General features: G+C 32.5%; 2 protein-coding genes across 2 annotated transcripts; one reads left to right on the top strand and one right to left on the bottom strand.

The window, feature by feature from the left end:
* Positions 1 to 13459: 13459 nt before the first annotated feature.
* Positions 13460 to 15254, top strand: LOC115228420 (tigger transposable element-derived protein 4-like). Its single transcript, XM_029799001.1, has 3 exons — positions 13460 to 13717; positions 13932 to 14379; positions 15115 to 15254. Exons 1-3 carry the CDS (start codon positions 13460 to 13462, stop codon positions 15252 to 15254), a joined length of 846 nt encoding a protein of 281 aa, XP_029654861.1.
* Positions 15255 to 15727: 473 nt separating this feature from the next.
* Positions 15728 to 16252, bottom strand: LOC115228419 (tigger transposable element-derived protein 6-like). Its single transcript, XM_029799000.1, has one exon. The coding sequence runs from the start codon at positions 16250 to 16252 to the stop codon at positions 15728 to 15730; it is 525 nt and encodes a 174-aa protein (XP_029654860.1).
* Between the last annotated feature and the right edge of the window lie 4011 nt (positions 16253 to 20263).

Genomic DNA, 20263 nt, shown 5'->3' with positions numbered 1-20263 from the left:
CTGCTTCCTCGTGGCTGGTCATGCTGGACATAAAAATGTTTTGAATAAAGATTCCCTATTTAGTCGATATGCTTTTCATTGGGTTTGTTTCAGTTTATTCCAGTTTTTCTCTTATATTTTCAAGAAATTATAATTCTAGTAACAAAAATCATTAATACATTTATTAAAAATACATTTTTAACTTGCATATTACAAAACTACACTGAATTTATTATCACTTTTCAGCAGCAAAATACTTCCCGGTTATAAATGTAACAGATAATCTTGGGAATCTTTTTAAGAAGATATTTGAAATGTCAGAAACTAATGAGGAAAACATTAACTATTTAAAAAAGCGCTGGTAAATTAAATGACTTTTAAAGAAATTTGAGACAGCTCTATTTCATGTAAAGACTACCCGAATAATCTTTACTTTTGCTATATAAAGAACCGACTGTTTGTTTGCAGACAGGTCGTATCTGTGAAATTTCTCTACTTCAATTTGCTTTAAGTGATTTTGTCTTCGAAAATAATATTAAATATCACAGTCCAAACGTGTAAGACGCCAGGGCATGATAAGCTTAATTACAGGTTTAGTCGCAAGCATTTTTAATACCAAACTTGTTAAAAATAATAATTAACCTGACAATAAACGCATTTAGATGCTACAGTGGCAACTTCACTACGTCTTGTACCATAAATCGTAAGTATCAATAAACTTTATAATTTGTCACGTCCAAAGTGATTTAAATTGTGTTGAGCCTAATTTAAATCAGCAAATATCAAACTTCAATGTATTTTAGCTTAAATTCAGTTTCCTCAATACAAAAGAATCGCAACTCTCGACCATTTTTAGTAATGTAGGCTGCGGATTTTTTGAAACTAAAAATTTCGGCATACGTTTGATTTTTGACTTTTCCCTCCAGTCAATGAATTCGTCGATTGGTTTGGATTCAGTAAAAATCTTAATTTTTTTCAATTGTTTCACGTGTTAATTCCATTAGAAATAAGTAAAATAAAACTATATAATAAGTTTTATTTTTGTATTATTAATAATTTCTTTCAATGAAGAGTTTTCTGAAAAAATATTTTTTGGTATTTTAGGCATTGACTTCGGCGCCCTGGCGTTTCGCAGATCTGGACTGGATTTTTTAGATTAGAAAGAAACTATTTTAACTTGAGTTATTTAGTGCAATATCCGATGGATATCAAATCCAAATTCTTTTTAAAAGGACCACGTAGGGTGTTTCCGAAAGCAACTCGGATTTCTTGGCCGACACTTTGTATTTGACATGTTTTATTGAATATCGTTTCTAAATTCATCAGACATCTTTCCGTTCAAATTTAGTAATTTAATATTGTGCTCAAATTTCGTGGTGTATGCCGATGGTATGTTTGAGACAGCGAAAATCCTTAATAGGGAAGTATTCCAAGTTTTACTGTCAAAATTCAACACAAGTAATTCAAGCGTTCTCAAAATAGTTCTCTAATTACTCCGTCACCTAAATAGCATAGGTTACCTTCAATACTATTCCTTCAGGAACATGCCATCAGGCACTAGTAACAAAACATTGAATCTTATTAAAATAAATTCAAAATAATATTTAAAGGATTAATTATTCCATAATAATTTTAATTTGGTGAAAAAGAATGTCTCAGCACCAGTGACGTAAACCGGCCGACCAAATTCCCAGGACAGTATTTACGTAGAAAAATAAATTAACAAACTATCTGAATATTTTAAGCTCAAAAAACATAGTTTAATTTTTTACGTAAGAAAAAATATCAACAAATATCCAACAAGAAACATTTAAAATATCAAACATTTTATTAAAAAAATAATATAAAATAATATTATTTATGTACATTTTTATAATGTTCATTCATTTTTTGCTATCATATTAGTAGAATAAATTCTACTTTAGAAGAAAAAGTCAAAGAGCACCCATCTCCAAATTTACAAGGAAAAGTGACCCCTTTATGTATTCGATTTATATGGCTTTGAAGATTGGACTTTGTTGTGTATTTTTTTAAGCAGAGGGGAAATTCGCAAGTAAAAACTTTTAGTTTTTATTCGTATTGCACAATAAAGACATATTTTGATTGTGTGAGTGTAATGATCGTTTTGATGAAAAAGACGTACCACAATGACCACAAATAAATTCTGTTAAAAACATTATTAATTTAATATATTAAAATTCGACTTAAAATTTAAAATACAAATAGTATTTGAATATACCCTTCTGTTTATGTTGACGTTTGTGGACACAAAATTGTTCCTGGTAAATATTATCCCTCACATGTTTCCTGGTGTGACAAAAAAGTTGTCTTTTATTTGAAAATGTGGCATCACATTGATTGAAGTTACATTTCAAGCTCAAATTTGAATGAAATCTATTTTTGTGTCGAGATAAGGTTTGTTCAGACACAAAAGTGGCACTACAATCCTCGAATGGACAACTTTAAATTTTAAAAATGCTAATAAACTTTAATTTTGTTATTTCTTGTGGTTTGGTGGGATGACTGATGGATTGATGTCTTAATAAATGTTGTTTGCGTGTATATGCTTTGTTACACCAGTCAATATTGCAGATATATGGTCTCTATTAATATTTTTGTTATAATTAGTCATTACTTCGTCTAAATGTGTTCGAATGTGTGCTTCTAATTTGTATGGACGAGTAAATGACTTGTCACATGATTTAAACGTGCAAGGATGCATTTTATTATTGTTTTTTTAAAATTATTAATATTTTTAATTTAATAAATAATTTGTTTGTATTACCTATAATATTGAAAAAATATATTATAAATAAATAAATTTGGATCGGTTATCGTTTAACCTTTATATTGGGTGGCACACGTGAAGATTATGACCTCCCAATATAAAAAATCCCCCCACTAAGTTTACCAAATTTTCTCATCCGAGACTACCCAAATCACCTAATTTACACAAAAGACCGCCAATTTTTATCATTTCTGGGTAAAGTGCTCTCTCAACTGCCTCAAACATAATAAAAATTGATATCAGATCAAGAAATATGTTATTCATAAGTCCTGAAAACTTACTATAGTCCAAGAGAATGTGAAATCAGTTGAATAACAAATACAAGAAGTCATTCCACGTTCCATATAACAAATCAACAACAGTAGATGACAGATTTACTAACAAAAATAAGTTAATACAACGATATTTGAGGTCAGAACAAATATTTTTAACGATTGAGCTGAGAAAGTGGTACTTTGAAGTATATATGTGGTCACCATTACTTGTAATTTACAACAATACTATTAAAATACATTTAAAGTAATAGCACCTATAATTACAACTAAATCAATGTACTTCAAAATGAGAATTTTCACCAAAATCGAGAAATGCGACAGAAATACAACTTGTAAGGAAAAATGTCCAGGATATGTCCATATTTGAAGGCTATATAACTAACTACAAAAAAAGAACAAAAGAATTCCAACTTTTTTAGATTTTGAAATTAGGATGCAATTAACTTTAAAAAACTAAAAAAATCAGTTTTTAATTAAAAAAATTAATTTTATTAAAGTTTGGCCAAGTCCCTCATAATTTTATAATCAAATTAGGTCAAGAGAAAAATCGTCATTGGCAGATAGCCAGAGTATTGCCTCTGACTATGGCTATAGATATTTGTTCGATTAAATACCGGTGCTCACACGGGTCGCCGGTAACCCTTTCGATTAATGAGGCAATGCGCTGGAGTAGGGTCCGAGTAGAAGGCCCCTGTATTCCTGACGTCTCAACAGCCAGGGGGACAAACACTCTGCCATTCCCAATTCCAGTGTATTTCTCAGCTTTTCTCTTCTCAGCCCGTTCAGACGGGACTCCAGGATTCTCGATGCATAATTTGATATTCTGATTGGAAAAGGAGTTCACACACGGTGACGTCCCAAACCAGACACTTTCCCCTCTGAAATGGAAATGTGGTCATCCCATCGGGTCTTCTGCCGTCCACTACGAAAATCCCTATAGGTTCCAATTGTGTGTGGAATCCAGCAGTTCGAAGAGATCGACAGATGATTTTCGTCAAACTGTGTTTATAAAATAGTGATTTTGCTGGAAATTAATTTTTGGAAATTTATCAATCATATTAATGTTAATGGAGGGGATATTAAAAAATTTATACATAACAGGACTGTGAGAAATCACAATTGGAACACCCTCCAGTCAAAAAGCAACCTACTGCAGGATCAGGACGCCAATGCGGGATTTAAAATGAAGAAGGTCATTTTACAGAAAACAGTGTATCTTTAGTGATTGAAATGTATTTTTAGATTATTGTTGTATTCTCAGAAGAGCCAAGTTTTTCGGGAAATGAAGGAATACGTCTTATAACAGATTTTATTCATTAAAAAATTATAATTCAGGATCGCTTTCGACTAAGCAAATATTTTCTGTGTTTTTGAACGGTCTAAGTGCCGTTTGGCGAAAAATTTCGAAATGCGCAAAAAATCAAGCGTAAAAAATTGGTTTAATTTTATTTGAATTTTCTTAATGAAAATTTGTAATATCATGTGCAGGTTGTATAAAAATGTATTTTCTTTGATAAATTTTCTAAGATTATTTAATCCTGGGATAGTCCGACCTCCTATTTAGAACATCTTCAAGTTTTTGGGGACACACAAACTTTTTTATGGAAATTTTAAAAATCCATCAAAAAATCTTAATTAGAAAAAAATAATATTAATTGTTTTATTTAGGTTGGGAGATCCGAATTGAGAGATTTTAGAGCGTAAAGTAATATATTTCTAACAATTTTTAACCTATGGACAATCACTTCAGAGTTGTTTTGTTTGTCGACAATAATTATAGAATTTATTTAAACTTTTTTGTGATGGTTATCAATTACGAAACAAAATTAATAATTGTCAAATTGATATTAAAGAAACAAATTATCTCAAATACCAATAATTAAAAAAATACAATACCATTAAAGGTATGATATTGCAATCTTTTGCAATCTTTCAATTGCAATCTTTCTTGAACAAGGAACTGTAAAAACGGATTAAAATCTTATGCTCTACTGCAAGAAATGATCATATTTTGAAATACATTGCCCGAAAACAAAAATTTGATTTGCAATAAATCGACTTTCTTATCTAAAAAATCATAACTTAATATTTTAAAGTACTAAAAGAATTTTACGATTTTACATTTGTTGGCTTTATTTTATAAAAAAATACGAAATATAAGGAAAACTGGGGATAAAATAATTATTTTTTAAATGCTTAAAAATCTCTGTTTTATAAAACCCCATTTTTGAGTGTTCGAGTTTCAAGTGTTCTCGACGTATAATGTGCTCTCGAATTTGTATATCATGTCGTATTCATGTCGATGTATAGCTTAGAATACTTGGAGGCAAAAATACTTAGCTAATACTAGAGTATATATCCATATCTATTTCATAGCCTAGTAATAATTATGAGTGACAAATGTTTTCCGGAACAATCACCGTGTCCACTGTGGGAGCAACAAGCATGAATATTATTTATTCAGGTATGCAACGATGTCTCTCAAATGATATGGACGACGTGATGTGCTGAGATAGCAAGAAATGAAACAAATATGAAATTTTTTCTTTAACTACTAATATTCACTCCTGTACTTAAATAAGCTCTTTTCAATTATTGCATTTTTGCTCGTTTAATTCAGGGGTTCTGATCCGAACAAAAAAGCTAATCTGTCAGAAAAGACATAAACAAAAATCCCTGCAATCAACCAACACTGCACCTCGATTTGCACATCAAATGAGAAGACTAATACAAGGAGGATAGTTTCAGTATGTCAAGAGCCCTCTTGAAGTCACAAAAATAAACTCACTACGTCATTTTCCTTCATTAGGAACTGATACATGCACACCAAGCGATCATAGCGAATTTTTTTAAAAAATTCAAGTGACTTTAAAAAACCAAAAAAAGATTTTTTCAATTCAAAAACTTAATGTTAATAAGCTTTGGCCAAGTTCCTCGCAATTTTCGTCATGTTTTAAATCATTATTTGTGATTTTAAATTCTGACTTTGTAATTATTTTGAGCGTTGGTTTATCAAACCCAATAGTTTCATCTTTAAGTGTAAGATATCCAAACTCCTTAACAATCTATTAAAATTTAACATAATTTGAAACATTGGAGATTATTAATCTGTCATATCTGGACGGATATACATCAAATATGTATTCTCCTCTTTTACAGGCCACCGAGATGGCCAACGAACGAATTTCTTCGTGGAGTGTTGAATAGACTGACCAAGGTGAACAAGGATCAAATTCTATAACCCATTTCAAAAAAATCTAATGGACTTAGTCGAACGTCAGCAAAATTTGAAATATATTCAACCATTTTTGGTAAAAATTTGTAACAATGTTGGCGGGAAAATGTATTGGTGTCTATAACAAGAATCAAAAGTCGTCGTGCTCTGGTTAGTGCCACATTAATTCTTCTAAAATCTGACAAAAAACCAACTATATCTAGAAAATATATTATATATATAACCACGAGTATTGGACCTGACAAATGAAAGAATTATGGCTTCCTTTTCCCGTCCTTGGAAAGAATCGACGCTGTTTACTTTGAGTTTTTTGAATTTTGACAAATTTTTGACAATTTCTTCAACTTGTACAGAGTAGAAAGTGATAACTTCTATATCGTTCTGTTTAACCCCTGCATTGAGCAGTCTGTGGACAGATTCTACCACAATATCAACCAAGCCTGTAAAAATATTTAAAAAATAAAAACCAGGATTAAATTTTGATGCACGATTTATTTTTTCCTCATAAAATGAAAAATCGGCAGTGTCAATCACAACGAGGGCAGCTGAGGTGATCAGAGTACGTCTGACCCCTTTAACGTCACTGAAAACTCATAAAAATGTCTTTTTATACGTAAGAAGATGAGATTCAACAGATATGTCTGGAATTAGTTTATCCTCGTAGAATTCGGTAGAAGGAAAAGACATTATTTTTAAATGCATTCGGTACTGAATAGTCAACATTTTTACACACTCGGGATATAAAAAACCCTCCATTTCTGCTCTACAAAAATATATTTATTATTACTTTAGGGAAAGCACTGTTGGCGGCAATTGATTACAATCTCCAGCCATTACACATTTGTTTGTCAAAGGAAGTCCCAACCAACATATGGCTTCCGATGCCTACTTTTTTCAAATAAAACAACTTGGCTGCATTCGTCGATTATGAACAAATCAAATTTATATGTAGGCTTTTCGTTTTTTCGGAAAATAATCTTTTTTAACCTTTCCACTCCTGTCAATGTAGCAAAGACTACATGAGAAGAAAGGAAAATTTTTTTTAATTTCTCTATTTTTGATTTCCATGTAGTTTTTTAGTAATTTATCAGTCCTTTTCTGATCTTTGATGATCTGCTATATTTTTTAATACAGTAAACCAAAATAAAAAACGAACACTACATTTTTCCTAAAATTTCCAAGAAACGAATCAAAAAAAATATCTAAATAGAATTTTAACAATATATAAACAATAACTAATATTTTTATTTTTGCAAAAAAAATATATTTACCGCCTTTTTACGGCAAAAGTATAATCTGAACCAAAATAAAAAACGAACAAAATTTTTTATTTGTAAATGTTATTAAATATATGATTTTTTTAAAAAAATTATTAATATTTTGTACGCTATAATAACTTATTATGGCCAGACAATTGAGTTTTGAAGAAAAGGGAACAATTATCGGTATTTACAAATGCGGAAAGACGTATCGCGAAATACAACGTATAACTAAAAGATGGTGTAAAAGATCACTTGATACCATATCGAAAACAATTCGAAAATATAAACAAAATATTCCATGCACAAAAAAATATGGTTCTGGTCGTCCCCAGCTCCTAAATGAAGAAGATTTTTAAAAAATCAATAAGGCAAGGATTGAAGATCCAAATTTTAATTGCATAAAATATGCGAAGGCACTGAAAGAAGAAACTGGGAAAAATGTAACACCTGAAACAATCAAAATACACTAATATGTTGGGTGTGTGCACCCGTAGTTGGATCAACAAACACAATATCTGTGATTCACTTGCAGGTGCTGATATCCTGCATCCTGAAGATCTTTTGTTGAATAACCCTTCCAGCAGTCTGAAATGAGAATGGTGCCTTCTTCTACATTCTCAAGAATAGCCTTCGTAAGGGTCTTCATTGTTCTGTCAGGTATTGCTTCTAAGAAGCTTGGTTCGTTTCTCTGCAGATTCCGCCGAAAACCCATTGCTCAGGCAACATTCTGCCTCTGTGTATTTCCTTTTTGAAAAATGACTTTCGTCAATTTCCACAATCATTCCTTCACCGCCTATTATATTATAATTTACGCACACCTATTTGGATCTCTGACGAGATGTCAATGATAGCATGCAAATTTCACGCATGTACATTGACCAGTCCACGGTTGTATGTGAAGCCCAACCAAGATTTTCCATGCATATCTCCATAGAAGATATATTTTTTGCCCACAGGTAACAAACCGGATTATATCTTCGAATGGTACTTGGGTTCCTGCTAACCACGTTCCTGTTGAGTTTTAATGATATAAATACCAGTTTTTAGACTCGATTACTTCGACAGCCCCTCTGTAGCAATTCCAAGCCGGAGAGCTGCCAATGTTTAAAGTCATTTGGTGTCCGTTGCGACACACTTTTTTTTGGGATGATTCCTCTGGATTGCATGAAATTGATAGCTTCTGACATATTTGTGGTAGATTGATAGATTGACCTCACTTCTCATTTAAATTAAAGTAGCGTGGCATTTTATTATTTTTATATTGTATTATTTTTAATTATATATTTTTTTTAACTAAAAAATAGTTTTTTAAAATTCGCTAAAAAGTGGCGCCAACTACTACATATGTACCGCAAACAATTGTTGCCATTTCTGGAAAAATTAGGATTATTGATCCAATTTTTCAACAGGACAACGACCCAAAACACACATGTGACCAAAACCAAATACCCAAAATATTCTTTGAGACTAATAATATCGAATTGCTACCTTGGCCAGCGCAAAGCCCGGATCTTAACCCCATTGAACACGTATGGAGTTATATGAAGGCAAAAATAAGGGGGAAATCGTATTCCAAAAAAGAGGAACTTTTTGAAGAATTACAAAAAATTTGGAATGAGATAGGAGTGGATTATGCAAAATCATTGGTAGGAACTATGAGTGAACGAATATTGTCTGTAATTGCGACACGTGGTGGCCATAGTAAATAAAATAAAATTTTGTTCTTTTTTTATTTTAATTCAGATTATACTTTTGCCGTAAAAAGGCGGTAAATATTTTTTTTTGCAGAAATAAAAATATTAGTTATTGTTTATATATTGTTAAAATTCTATTTAGATATTTTTTTTGATTCGTTTCTTGGATATTTTAGGAAAAATGTAGTGTTCGTTTTTTATTTTGGTTTACTGTATAAGAGAACTTGAGGTTTATTCAATAAAGTTTCAATTTTTTTTAATTCAGGATAACAGTCATTTTCTTATAGTCGGGAAGCATCAGAATTTATACGTCCGACTTTTAACATTTTTGTCAAAAATGCGTCCATTATTAATTTTTACGAATTAATTCCTTAACATTTTTGTTTCATTTCCAATTCTAACAAATGATATTTCGGGCATTTTAAGGGCACTGAACAATATTAGAAGGTGCAGTTACGATAATCTAAAATATTATCAAAAACTAGAAAACTCGGCTATTTTTGTCTTTTAATGATTGTTGAATTATTTCAAGTATTACACTTGACTTTCCGGTCCCCGGTGGTCCTTGGATTATATTAAGATTGGACTGAGAGACCACACAGTCCACCGCCTCTTTTTGACCAATATTTAGATTTTTATTAAAAAATGAAGTTTTGAATTTTTTTATGTACAAACCAGCCAATAACTACAAGTTAATTAATTAAAAGCTTCAAGGGCGGGAAGCCGACGCGATCGAGAAAGAGTTAGAGCGTACTATCGCAAGGGATATCCGCTCGAAAAACCATCTCGGTTCGCGGGCGTCGCCTGTGATGGCAGACATGCGGGACCCGATCTCCTGAACGAAGCTGATTGCCTTACTGCCCAAGGAACCGGAAGTCTCAACCGCGAATGGAAGGAATTGGAACTTCTCCATAAGTGAGGAGTACTTCCGCATCTTTTTGCATTCCGCGGTTGTGACAATAGATCCAGGAGCGGAGGCCAACATCAGCAGGTTCTGAGGCAAGAAAGAGTCCACACACGTGGCATCCCAGGTGAGAGGCTTCCCCCTGTTGAAAGGAAACACAGTTATCCCGTCAGGCCTTTTTCCGTCCCCCCGATCGATCCCAGTGGGTTTAAGCAGGGAGGGGATTCCGGCGACTTCCAGGGCTCTCCTGATAAGGTCGTTGAGAGCGGCGTGACGCGGGATGCACTGAATTAATTGTGGATTTTGGATTTATTTGTGTTTCTTCCTTTGGAGTAGGAAAAAACATTTTTGCAAATATACAAGATGATTCAAGTAATTCTTCCAAAGCGCTAATTTATTACTTTAATGTGAAACTTTTCCATTAGCTCATAAACTTTATAATTTGGAATTTTGATTAGTTTATATGGTTGTTTGACGCAGATTTTTTCATGCAAAAATAGATCCAATAGACCCAAAAAAATTGAATTAGATTTTCCAATACCCCAAAATACTGTTTCTGCAATTTTAACAATTTTGGCCTCAGTTGATAAAAATACATGAAATGGATCGCCTATGTTTTAATGTCAAAATTAAACCCTTTTTTAAGTTTATATCACAAATTTTTTGGTAGGACTTTTTTGTCGAAAATTGAAGTATTACTCGATCGGTAATAGCTCTAGTTTTGTTTAAGAAGTACACATTCTCAATGCACTGTTCATTGACATTAGAAATGTTATCCCGTCTAAATGTTAGTCTTATTTAATTGCTTTTTCAACTCTAATTCTGCTATTTTCTCGAACTGTACAAGTTTTATCTGTGTCTCGACAAACTTTTCAATTGTAATCTCCTCCATTAATTTTATCTAAAATAATTACTTCTAAGAAATTAAATATTAATATACTAAAAATATAAAAATACTAATCACAAATTAATTTAATTTTAAAAGAGATAAACGTTTAAGAAGCAACAAACATACTCTTACGTATATATTCATTACATATATCGGCTAATTGCATATCGGTTAATTCAGGGGTGGCCAACCTTTTTCACCGGCGAGCTACTTTTCATTTTGCGATTTTTTGGAGATCGACTTATATATTTTAATATCAAAAATTTTATTTTACAAATAAAAATTAATGCGATTTTTGGCATTGTAATTCACTTGCGATTATTTCAAATTCTGGCTCGTATAAGCTTATTGCTATTCTCATGCAATCCCCAAGATGGTCATCCGTTAAATGTGTCCTGTATTGAGATTTTATCATTTTCATACTTGAAAATGATGTTTCGGATAAATATGTGCTTCCAAAGCATGAAAGAATTCGTTGATACGAATCAATCAAAATTGGATATTTTTCCTGAGACATAAATTTCCACATGTTGACATTTGAATGTAATTTTAAAGTGATGTCATTTTTTAGATTTATAATTTCTATTTGACTTTTTCTTCGATCAACGTCAAAAATCTTGCTAAATTCTTTAGAAAATTCTTTAATGTATGATAATAATTCTCTGAAACGACTGAGAATTAATCCCTTGCTTAACCATCTTATGTCACAATGTAAAGGTAGATCGCCATAGATTGCATCGACTTGTTGTAAAAAAGGTCGAAATAATCTTCTTTGTAGGGGCTTGGCTCGGATGGAATTAATAATTTTAACTGTTGTCTCCATAACATAGTTGAAATTTAACATTTTCCCACATAATGCATGTTGGTGAATGATGCAATGATATGATAAAAATTTCGGAAAATGTTCATCTTTCCGACAAAATGCAATAAATCCATTTTGATTCCCAATCATTGCAGGGGCTCCATCTGTTGTTATGAATACAAGTTTCTTCATTAACGGTAATAATTCGAATGATAACAAAAACGTTTTGAAAGAATTATAAATATTTTCACCAGTTGTTCTTTCTTTCATAGGTATAATAGCAAATAACTCTTCCTTGACAGTTAGATCATGGAAGATTAAACGGGAAAATACACATAGTTGGGCGATATCAATAGCATCGTTTGATTCGTCAAACTGTAGAGAAAAACACGAACATGCGTAAAGATACTTTTTAACTGCGAAAGAAGATTTTCAGAAATGCTTTCAGCCCTTCTGACAATTGACTGTTTTGAGAGCTGAAGCTCTTTGATGCAATTTGAAATTTCCTGTTTATTTTTCATACCATCAAATAGTGAATCGGCAGCTTCCAAAAAACAAGATTTTAAAATTTCCCCATCAGTGAAAGGTTTTTTGTGTTTTACGAGGAGACGAGTCACTCGCAATGATGCAATTGTTGCAGATCTGGACGAATTAATAAACTTTTTCAAAATTGTATGTTGTGAAAAAAGATTTTTTTAATTGTTCAACTTTCTCTTCCCGTAATAAGGAATTTAAAGGAAAGTGTTTGTTGAACTCGGGATGTAAAGAATTAAAATGCCGACAAAGATTTCCCCTTTTTGGTAATGAAATGATTTTATTGCATAGCATACATGTGCATTTTTCCATGTGCATCGTAAAAATATAGTCTTTTTCCCATTTGGCATTAAAATTATATGATTTGGACTTTTTGTTACACCTCATAACAAGACACGTGAAAAATACTTACTTTAATATTGATAAATATTTTTTTTATAATAATTTAAATACAAAAAAAATAATTAGCAATTTATATATCGAGCGATCGACCACGAAACATGCCGCGATCGACCAGTCGCGATCGACCGGTTGGCCACCCCTGGGTTAATTGCATAAATCGGTTAATTGCATACTCTCATTGGGAACATTTACTATTTTTCTTATAAAAATTTTCGCATAATTGCATAATTATAATTTGTAATTGTAAAATTTAATTATTATTACACATGTCATCTTCGTTACGTCGTGATCTTACACTTTCTCAAAAATTGGAAATAATCAATTTGTTTATTCAAGGAGGTCAAACTCAATCAGCTCTATCTGCAAGATTCAACTGTTCTCAGTCTCACGGATTTTGAAGAATAGAGAAGAAATTATGCTATTGGCTGAATCTAATTTCACCAATTTGAGTCGAAAAAGACGACGCGATGGGAAAGAAAAGAACGTGCATTGTCCGTTTGGTTTGCTCAAACCAGGACCAAAAATGTACCAATAAATGGTAACATACTAATCCACAAAGCTACTAGCTTTGCTAAAACAATGAAAATGGATGACTTTATTCCTACTTCAGGTTGGCTTCAGCGTTGGAAAGAAAGAAACAACGCATTTATGGGGAGAAAAAGATTCCGATATAATGCTGCTGAATACTGGTGCCAATGGACATTAAAAGATCTTTTAAAAATTATACACCAGAAAACATTTATAATTGTGATGAAACAGGACTCATATTCCGAGGTTTACCCGACCGGACACTATCGATTGGAAGTAAAAAAATGAAGGATAGAATAACTGTAATGGTATCCTGCAACATGACGGGTTCGAACAAACACCCATTGATGGTCATTGGGAAAAGAAAGAATCCTAGGTGCTTCAAAGGAATCAAAACACTTCCAGTTAACTACGTTGTCAATAAGGTAGCATATCAATTTCAGTAGAATTATAGAATGCATGGATGACATCACCATTTTTAAAAACTGGTTATCATGTGTTAACAAAAAAATGAAAATACAAAAAAGAAATATAGCCATGGTCCTTGACAATTGTGCTGCGCATCCAAAAGATGTTGGAGAAAATCTATCAAATGTTAAATTGTATTTTATTCCACCAAACACATCCGCATGCATTCAGCCATGTGATATGGGGATCATAAAAAGTCTAAAGCACAACTACAGATTGGCATTTTTACAAAGAGTGATTGCCGTAATTGATTCAGACGATGCCTGTCTCAAATCCGTTGTGAATTCTATCACTCTTTTGGATGCGCTACACATGCTCAAAATGGCTTGGAGGGAAGTCAAAATAGCAACAATTTACAACTGTTTCCGTAAGGCTGGATTCCATGAGGAAGTGGGGGAAAATATGTTTAGTGACATTGAATATGACGAAATAACGATGGATGTTGCTAATGAGGATGAAGAATGTATCGGAATCATGTCCGATGAAGAAATATGTTTAATGTCAAGAGATATTTCTTGTGAAGGCGATGAAGATCCCATACCCGTGAAAACAACCAGTTCGGAAGCTATGGGTGCATGCAGATTAATACGCCAGTTTCTTACTAACAGCGATTTAACAAGTGAAATGGATATGGACAACTTCTATGAACTAGAAAAAAGCGTCCTACGCCTTTGCCAGAAGACTAGACAGTCCAAAATTAATGATTTTTTAAACGTTTTTGATTATTTTCTTTCCTTGACTATTAAAAAAATTATTGATTTTTATTAAAACATCGGTTAATTGCGTATATCGGTTAATTGCATAAGATTTTCCGTGGACAAATGCATAAGATTTTCCGTGGATGTTTACTGTAATTCCATCTAAAATATTTGCAAGACTCAGTTTGGACTTGCAATCAGACAATGATACGGAGTTAAACTCTGTTAAAAGTACAAAATTGTCCAAATTCATGGACGACCCAACAATCCCCAGAGTCAGGGAAAGATTTAATTAGACAATCACAAGAAGTTTATCCAAATTGATGGCTTTGGATGATAAAAAAGAGTGGATATAACACATTCGAAAAGCTGTGTTTTGTACATTCGGAAAGTTTTAAAAAATCTATATCCTAATCTTTTCCATGTCAATTGCGTCGCCCATATTTTACATAATTGTTCAATGGAGGTCAGAAAATGACTCATTACTGAAATAAAAAGTGCTGCTTTTAAAAAATTCTACCCGAAATATTGCCAAAAACTATCAAATAAAAAATTTATTGATCTGATTAAATTACTATGTGACGGCAACAAGTCCAAATGAAAGATTCCAGATTTCATTGATGTTAGAAGATATAAAGATTTTAACTTTCAATTAGATCAATTAGTTGAGTTGTTGTGCGTTCAAAATGATGAAAATGAATTTAAGAAAGACCAGCCACCAATTAAAATCTTAATAAACATGAAAATACGAAAAAATAAGGTTTTGAAAAATATCCAAAAAGTATTAAATCGTTAGCATTAAAAAGATTAAATTATTGTCAAAATAAAACCAATTACAGTAGACTATTCATTTAACGAAAATGAAAATTGAGCATTCGTTAAATGAATTTAACGAAAAAAATTGTTTAATTAAAAATGTGTCATGTAATCAGTAATTTTAGGTTCCTTCTTTTTAATTTTTGCCAATATATTTCTCAAATTTGTAATTAGGTGAATATGTTCACCAGATTCTTGCAAAAAATATTTTTCAATATTTTCCAAATATTTAAGTGCATCTGCATAACCAATGGGATTGTCATTTGTGCTATCTATTTCTTCATGCTCATTTTCTTCCTCACATTGTATTGTATCAAGATACGCGTTTTCTTCGCAGACGACAGGTGCACAGACAGGAAACTCAATCATAATTTCACTTTTATTATCTTTAATTGTAAGGTGATTTAAATTTAATACCTTTTTCGTCAGTGGATTCTTCAAGTATTTTTTCATCTACATCCACTGTATCTTCGCCCAATTATTTAATGCCTTGTTAAAGCAATTTTTGATAGTGTCCACTGTGACTTCGTTCCAAGCCTCAATAATTAAAGGTAGAGCATTCACTAATTTGAATTTGGTAAGTTCATCTGTATATGACAATGTTCCTATATTTGTTCCCATACTCAAATTTCTAGTCATTCCTTTTTTATACAACAATTTAAATGAATGCACAATCCCTTGATCAATTGGTTGAATCTTAGATGTTGTCTTTGGAGGAAGAAAATACAATTCGATATTACTGAACTCGCCATCAAAATAGTGAACTGGCGCATTATCTAAAAGAAGCAAAATCTTTCTATTTTCCACACTCATTTTGGAATTTAACCGTTCAACCCAGTTTTTAAAAATTAAACTGGTCATCCAAGATTTATTGCTATTTGTATATTGAATCCCAAGATTATTCATATTAATATTTTTAAAACCATGAGGATTTTTGAATTTTCCGATTACCAACGGATGCTCTTTATCTCCTTCCATATTTGTGCATAATAACAGTGTTATTCGTTCTTTAGAAAATTTTCCTGAAGCCCTTGATTCAGAGTCAAGAACTAATGTTTTTTTGGAGTACATTTGAAAAAAGGGCAGTTTCATCGCAGTTGTAAAAATTTTTCGATCCATATTTTTTTAACATGGCTGCAAAGCGTTCATATGAATCTATAAGCAAAACGGGATCCACTAATTGTTCTTCTCCAGAAATCGTGAGTGTTTTTATTTTATACTCTTCCTTAAAGCGTGAAATCCATGGGTGAGATGCTTTGAAATTTTCAATATAAAATCGTTGAGCAATTTTGAGTGCCATTTCGCGTACCATTTCATTAGTTATGGTGTGATTACAGAAACGTTTGTTCTGAATCCATGCATATAGTGGTTCATATATCTTATCAGTACAACTTTTAAATGTAATATTCTTTTTTTGTTTGTGACGCCTTGATCCATACAATTGCATTTTCGTCAACGTTGAATTGATCACTCCAATAGGCATATTAAACCGCTGAGCCATTTTTCTTGAGTAACAGCAGGATTATTCTTCTTGAAATCAATAACTTCCAGTTTTTGTTGAATTTGATAAGTTTTTCTTTTTTTCTTCATATTGTTCACCCTTGCACACATGGTTTACTACAAAGAAATAGCGAGGAAAAATTATTTTAAAATTTTATCAAAAATTTTAATTTTCGTTATTTAAATATTCGTTAAATATATTTAAATATTCACTAATACAAAGAAAAAAAAATTTATTTTTGAATTTATCTAAGGAAAAACGTAAAAAAATATTTTGACTTTCGTAAAATGAATATTTTCGTTAAATTTTTTTTCGTTAAATGGATAGTCTACTGTATATTACAGAATATCGAATACTATAAGAAATTCTGTAAGTCAACAATATATTTAATCGATTTTAATACACACATTAACCATTAATAAAAGTGATAAATAAAAGTGATAAAGCACAACAACAAACAAATAAAATTATTAGGAGAACAAAATTTGTTGAATCCACAACAAAAGCATCGTAAGTTGCAACGTGGTTATCTAATTACATTAGGTTTACCAGATATTTTATTATAATATGTCACGGTCCACGAGTGTGCCTATGCCGTAGGTGTGCCTCCATCGCAATTTTTTTTCAACTTCATAGTTGTCGCCATTCTGTTTCACAACTTTATATATAGTCGTATCCACCTGGTCGTAAAGCGGCATCGTTCGATGTGCCGGATTTGTGTTAAAATCTCCTCTTATGAGGACAGAATCACCACTTCCTATACACGTTTCATCATCCTTCCATCTCCTTCTTTTTTGCATTTTTTCCCCTGCCCTGATTGTGTTCCTCAATGCATCATGACATGCCTATCAACATGCATTAAAATAAATTACCTGAACTACTTCCATCTTGGGTTCAAACGCAATTAGATTATTTAAATCATCGCAATTAATTTTTGGAGGATACTGACAGCCAGTAAAAAGTGAGAATGGAGTTTTTTGTGTTGTCTCGTGGACGGTCGTATTGTATCTGAATACGATCCTTCCAAGAAATGGCATATAACTCCCAAATGTTCCTTCTGACGCACTTGTTAAAGACAACCATCTTTTAATCTATTGAATCTATTGAATGAATACTAAAATTATACCTTTCAACTTGTCCCTGAACCCATGGTGCACGAGGACGCCCAAAAACATGTTTGGTCCCAAACTCCTCACAAAACTTAACCATTTTTGAGTTTTTAAACTCTTTTCCATTATCTGTATGAAGTATGAGGGGAGGACCATTCGTATAAAAGATTTTCCCGATAAAATAGTTGATAATTTGGAAAAAAAATTTTAAAAATCGGTTTACCAAATAAAAATAACCCACCAAGTAAATTTTTATGAAAAAAAATTGCGATGGAGGCACACCTACGGCATAGGCACACCACTGGACCGTGACATAATATAATCAAAGTTATTTATAAACAAATAATTAAATATATAAATAACAAGTTTGGGAAATTTGTAAAAGTCTTGAACCCTCATTTAAAAGAACAATTTTCATCTCATAAAAATGAACAATCCGTTTTTAAAAAATATTTTTACAAAATAAGAAAAGAACAAGCATTGAGGTGACCAAAAAGGAGACAGAAGCAGAAAATTCTTACGTCAGCTTTAGTACTAAGGGAATCACGGAAAACGATTGATTATCTACAGAACTGGACGTGTGCTTTTTCGTGAACTGGACAACCGTGCACGTGTGCTTTTTCGTAAAAGCGGGGACAGATTTTCATCAAGACCTATGACCATCTGGCTATTCCGACTAATTTTATTTACGATTTTTGAAGAATTTAAAGTCAATTCTTTTGCCGGCGTCTTTATCTTGGAATTAATATGAACTAGATTTTTTTATAATTTCAACAATAAAAAAATTTCCAAGATTGTACCAATTTTTGTGTCCTGTTTCCGGGAACCCAACCTGTTGTCTGACATGGATTTTATTATCTGAAAGTCTGTCGAGAAATTACTCAATGTTACCTTATCTGGAGAAAAACTTACTCGTCCAATGTTACCTCTACAAATTGGTGGTATTGATATCTGCTCGTGTATTGACATCTTTCTTCTTTGGTACCTATCTTCGCTCTCGGCATTGAGAAATTTTGTCAATTCTGTTCTTTTCCCTTTCCTGAACATTTCGAACTGACTGAATATATTCATTACACATAAAATGTCTCTATATATGTAAATATTTCACGTTATTAACAATAATGGAAGTTATCAAAGTTTAAAACGTCAATGGAAGTTATCGCTTGCCGGCGGAGTGCCGGTCGTGCCCCCCGTCACAGTAAACTCAACTCAGTCATACAGAGAGCCCTCGCTTCAGCAGGCATCCCGTCAATCCTTGAACCAGTTGGTTTGGATAGAGGGGATGGCAAACGCCCTGACGGCATGTCCCTTTTCCTTTACGAGCAGGGGAAATCCCTTATTTGGGATTCTACCTCTTTGGACACGTTCTCGTTGAAAAATCTCGCTCTGTCCGCCGCCAATCCTGGGCACGCTTCGGGGCAGGCCGAGGAGCGAAAGATTCTCAAGTACGGCCACCTCTCCAACTCGCTGTTCTTTACTCCAATTGCCGTGGAGTCCTTTGGGATCTTCGGCCCCAAGACACTCCGCTTCCTTCGCTCGCTCGGTCGACGGATTTCAAGGACTAGTCACGATCCAAGAGAGTTTTCTTGGCTCCTGGAACGTCTGTCGATTGCTGTGATCCGAGGGAACGGCTTCGCCATTCGCGAGGCTGGCCGGGTGTCTCGTAAGGCCTTTAATTAACTTAGCTATCTTTAAATAACAATAACTCAGTTAAACACAAAAAAAACAAATTTTATCTAAAGTAAAAAGATACTCTCTTGGATCGTGGCTAGTCCTTGAAATCCGTCGACCGAGCGAGCGAAGGAAGCGGAGTGTCTTGGGGCCGAAGATCCCGAATATATTTTATTTGATGTCAAATCTTGTACGTCATTATATAGCCTAAAATAATAGCCTTCTATGAACAGTGAGAATTCTGAACAAAAAAGCAAAAATGTAAAAAGAAAAAGATACCAAAGGCACTATAAACATTAAATAATAATAGTCGATGGTTCCATGAATTACGGGACGAACTAGAAAGAACTCCTACAAGTAAAAAACTACTTATTTCATGACCAACAGCCCCAATTTTCACGACCAATACACTAAAGACTGAAAAAATGAATGCAATTATCCGAGCGAAGATGCAATTATCCGATATTTTAATAAAAATCAACAATTTTTTATTAGGCAAGATCAAAAACGTTAAATTATTTTGATAATTAAATTATTTAAATCCGCCAGTACATAATAGCTAGATTTTTTTAACGATTTCTTTTTATGAATTAATTAAAAAAAATTAATTAATTTAATTAAGCACTAAAAAGTGGCATGTAGCTAACCTAAGTACCACAAAAACTTATTTTATAGAGTTATAAAAAGAATGCTTTTTAATATCAAAAA

This window comes from Octopus sinensis, unplaced genomic scaffold, assembly GCF_006345805.1.
Source record: "Octopus sinensis unplaced genomic scaffold, ASM634580v1 Contig10412, whole genome shotgun sequence".
Lineage (NCBI taxonomy): Eukaryota > Metazoa > Mollusca > Cephalopoda > Octopoda > Octopodidae > Octopus > Octopus sinensis.
Note: the sequence above shows the minus strand (reverse complement) of the source record. Positions and strands in the feature narration are given on the sequence as shown.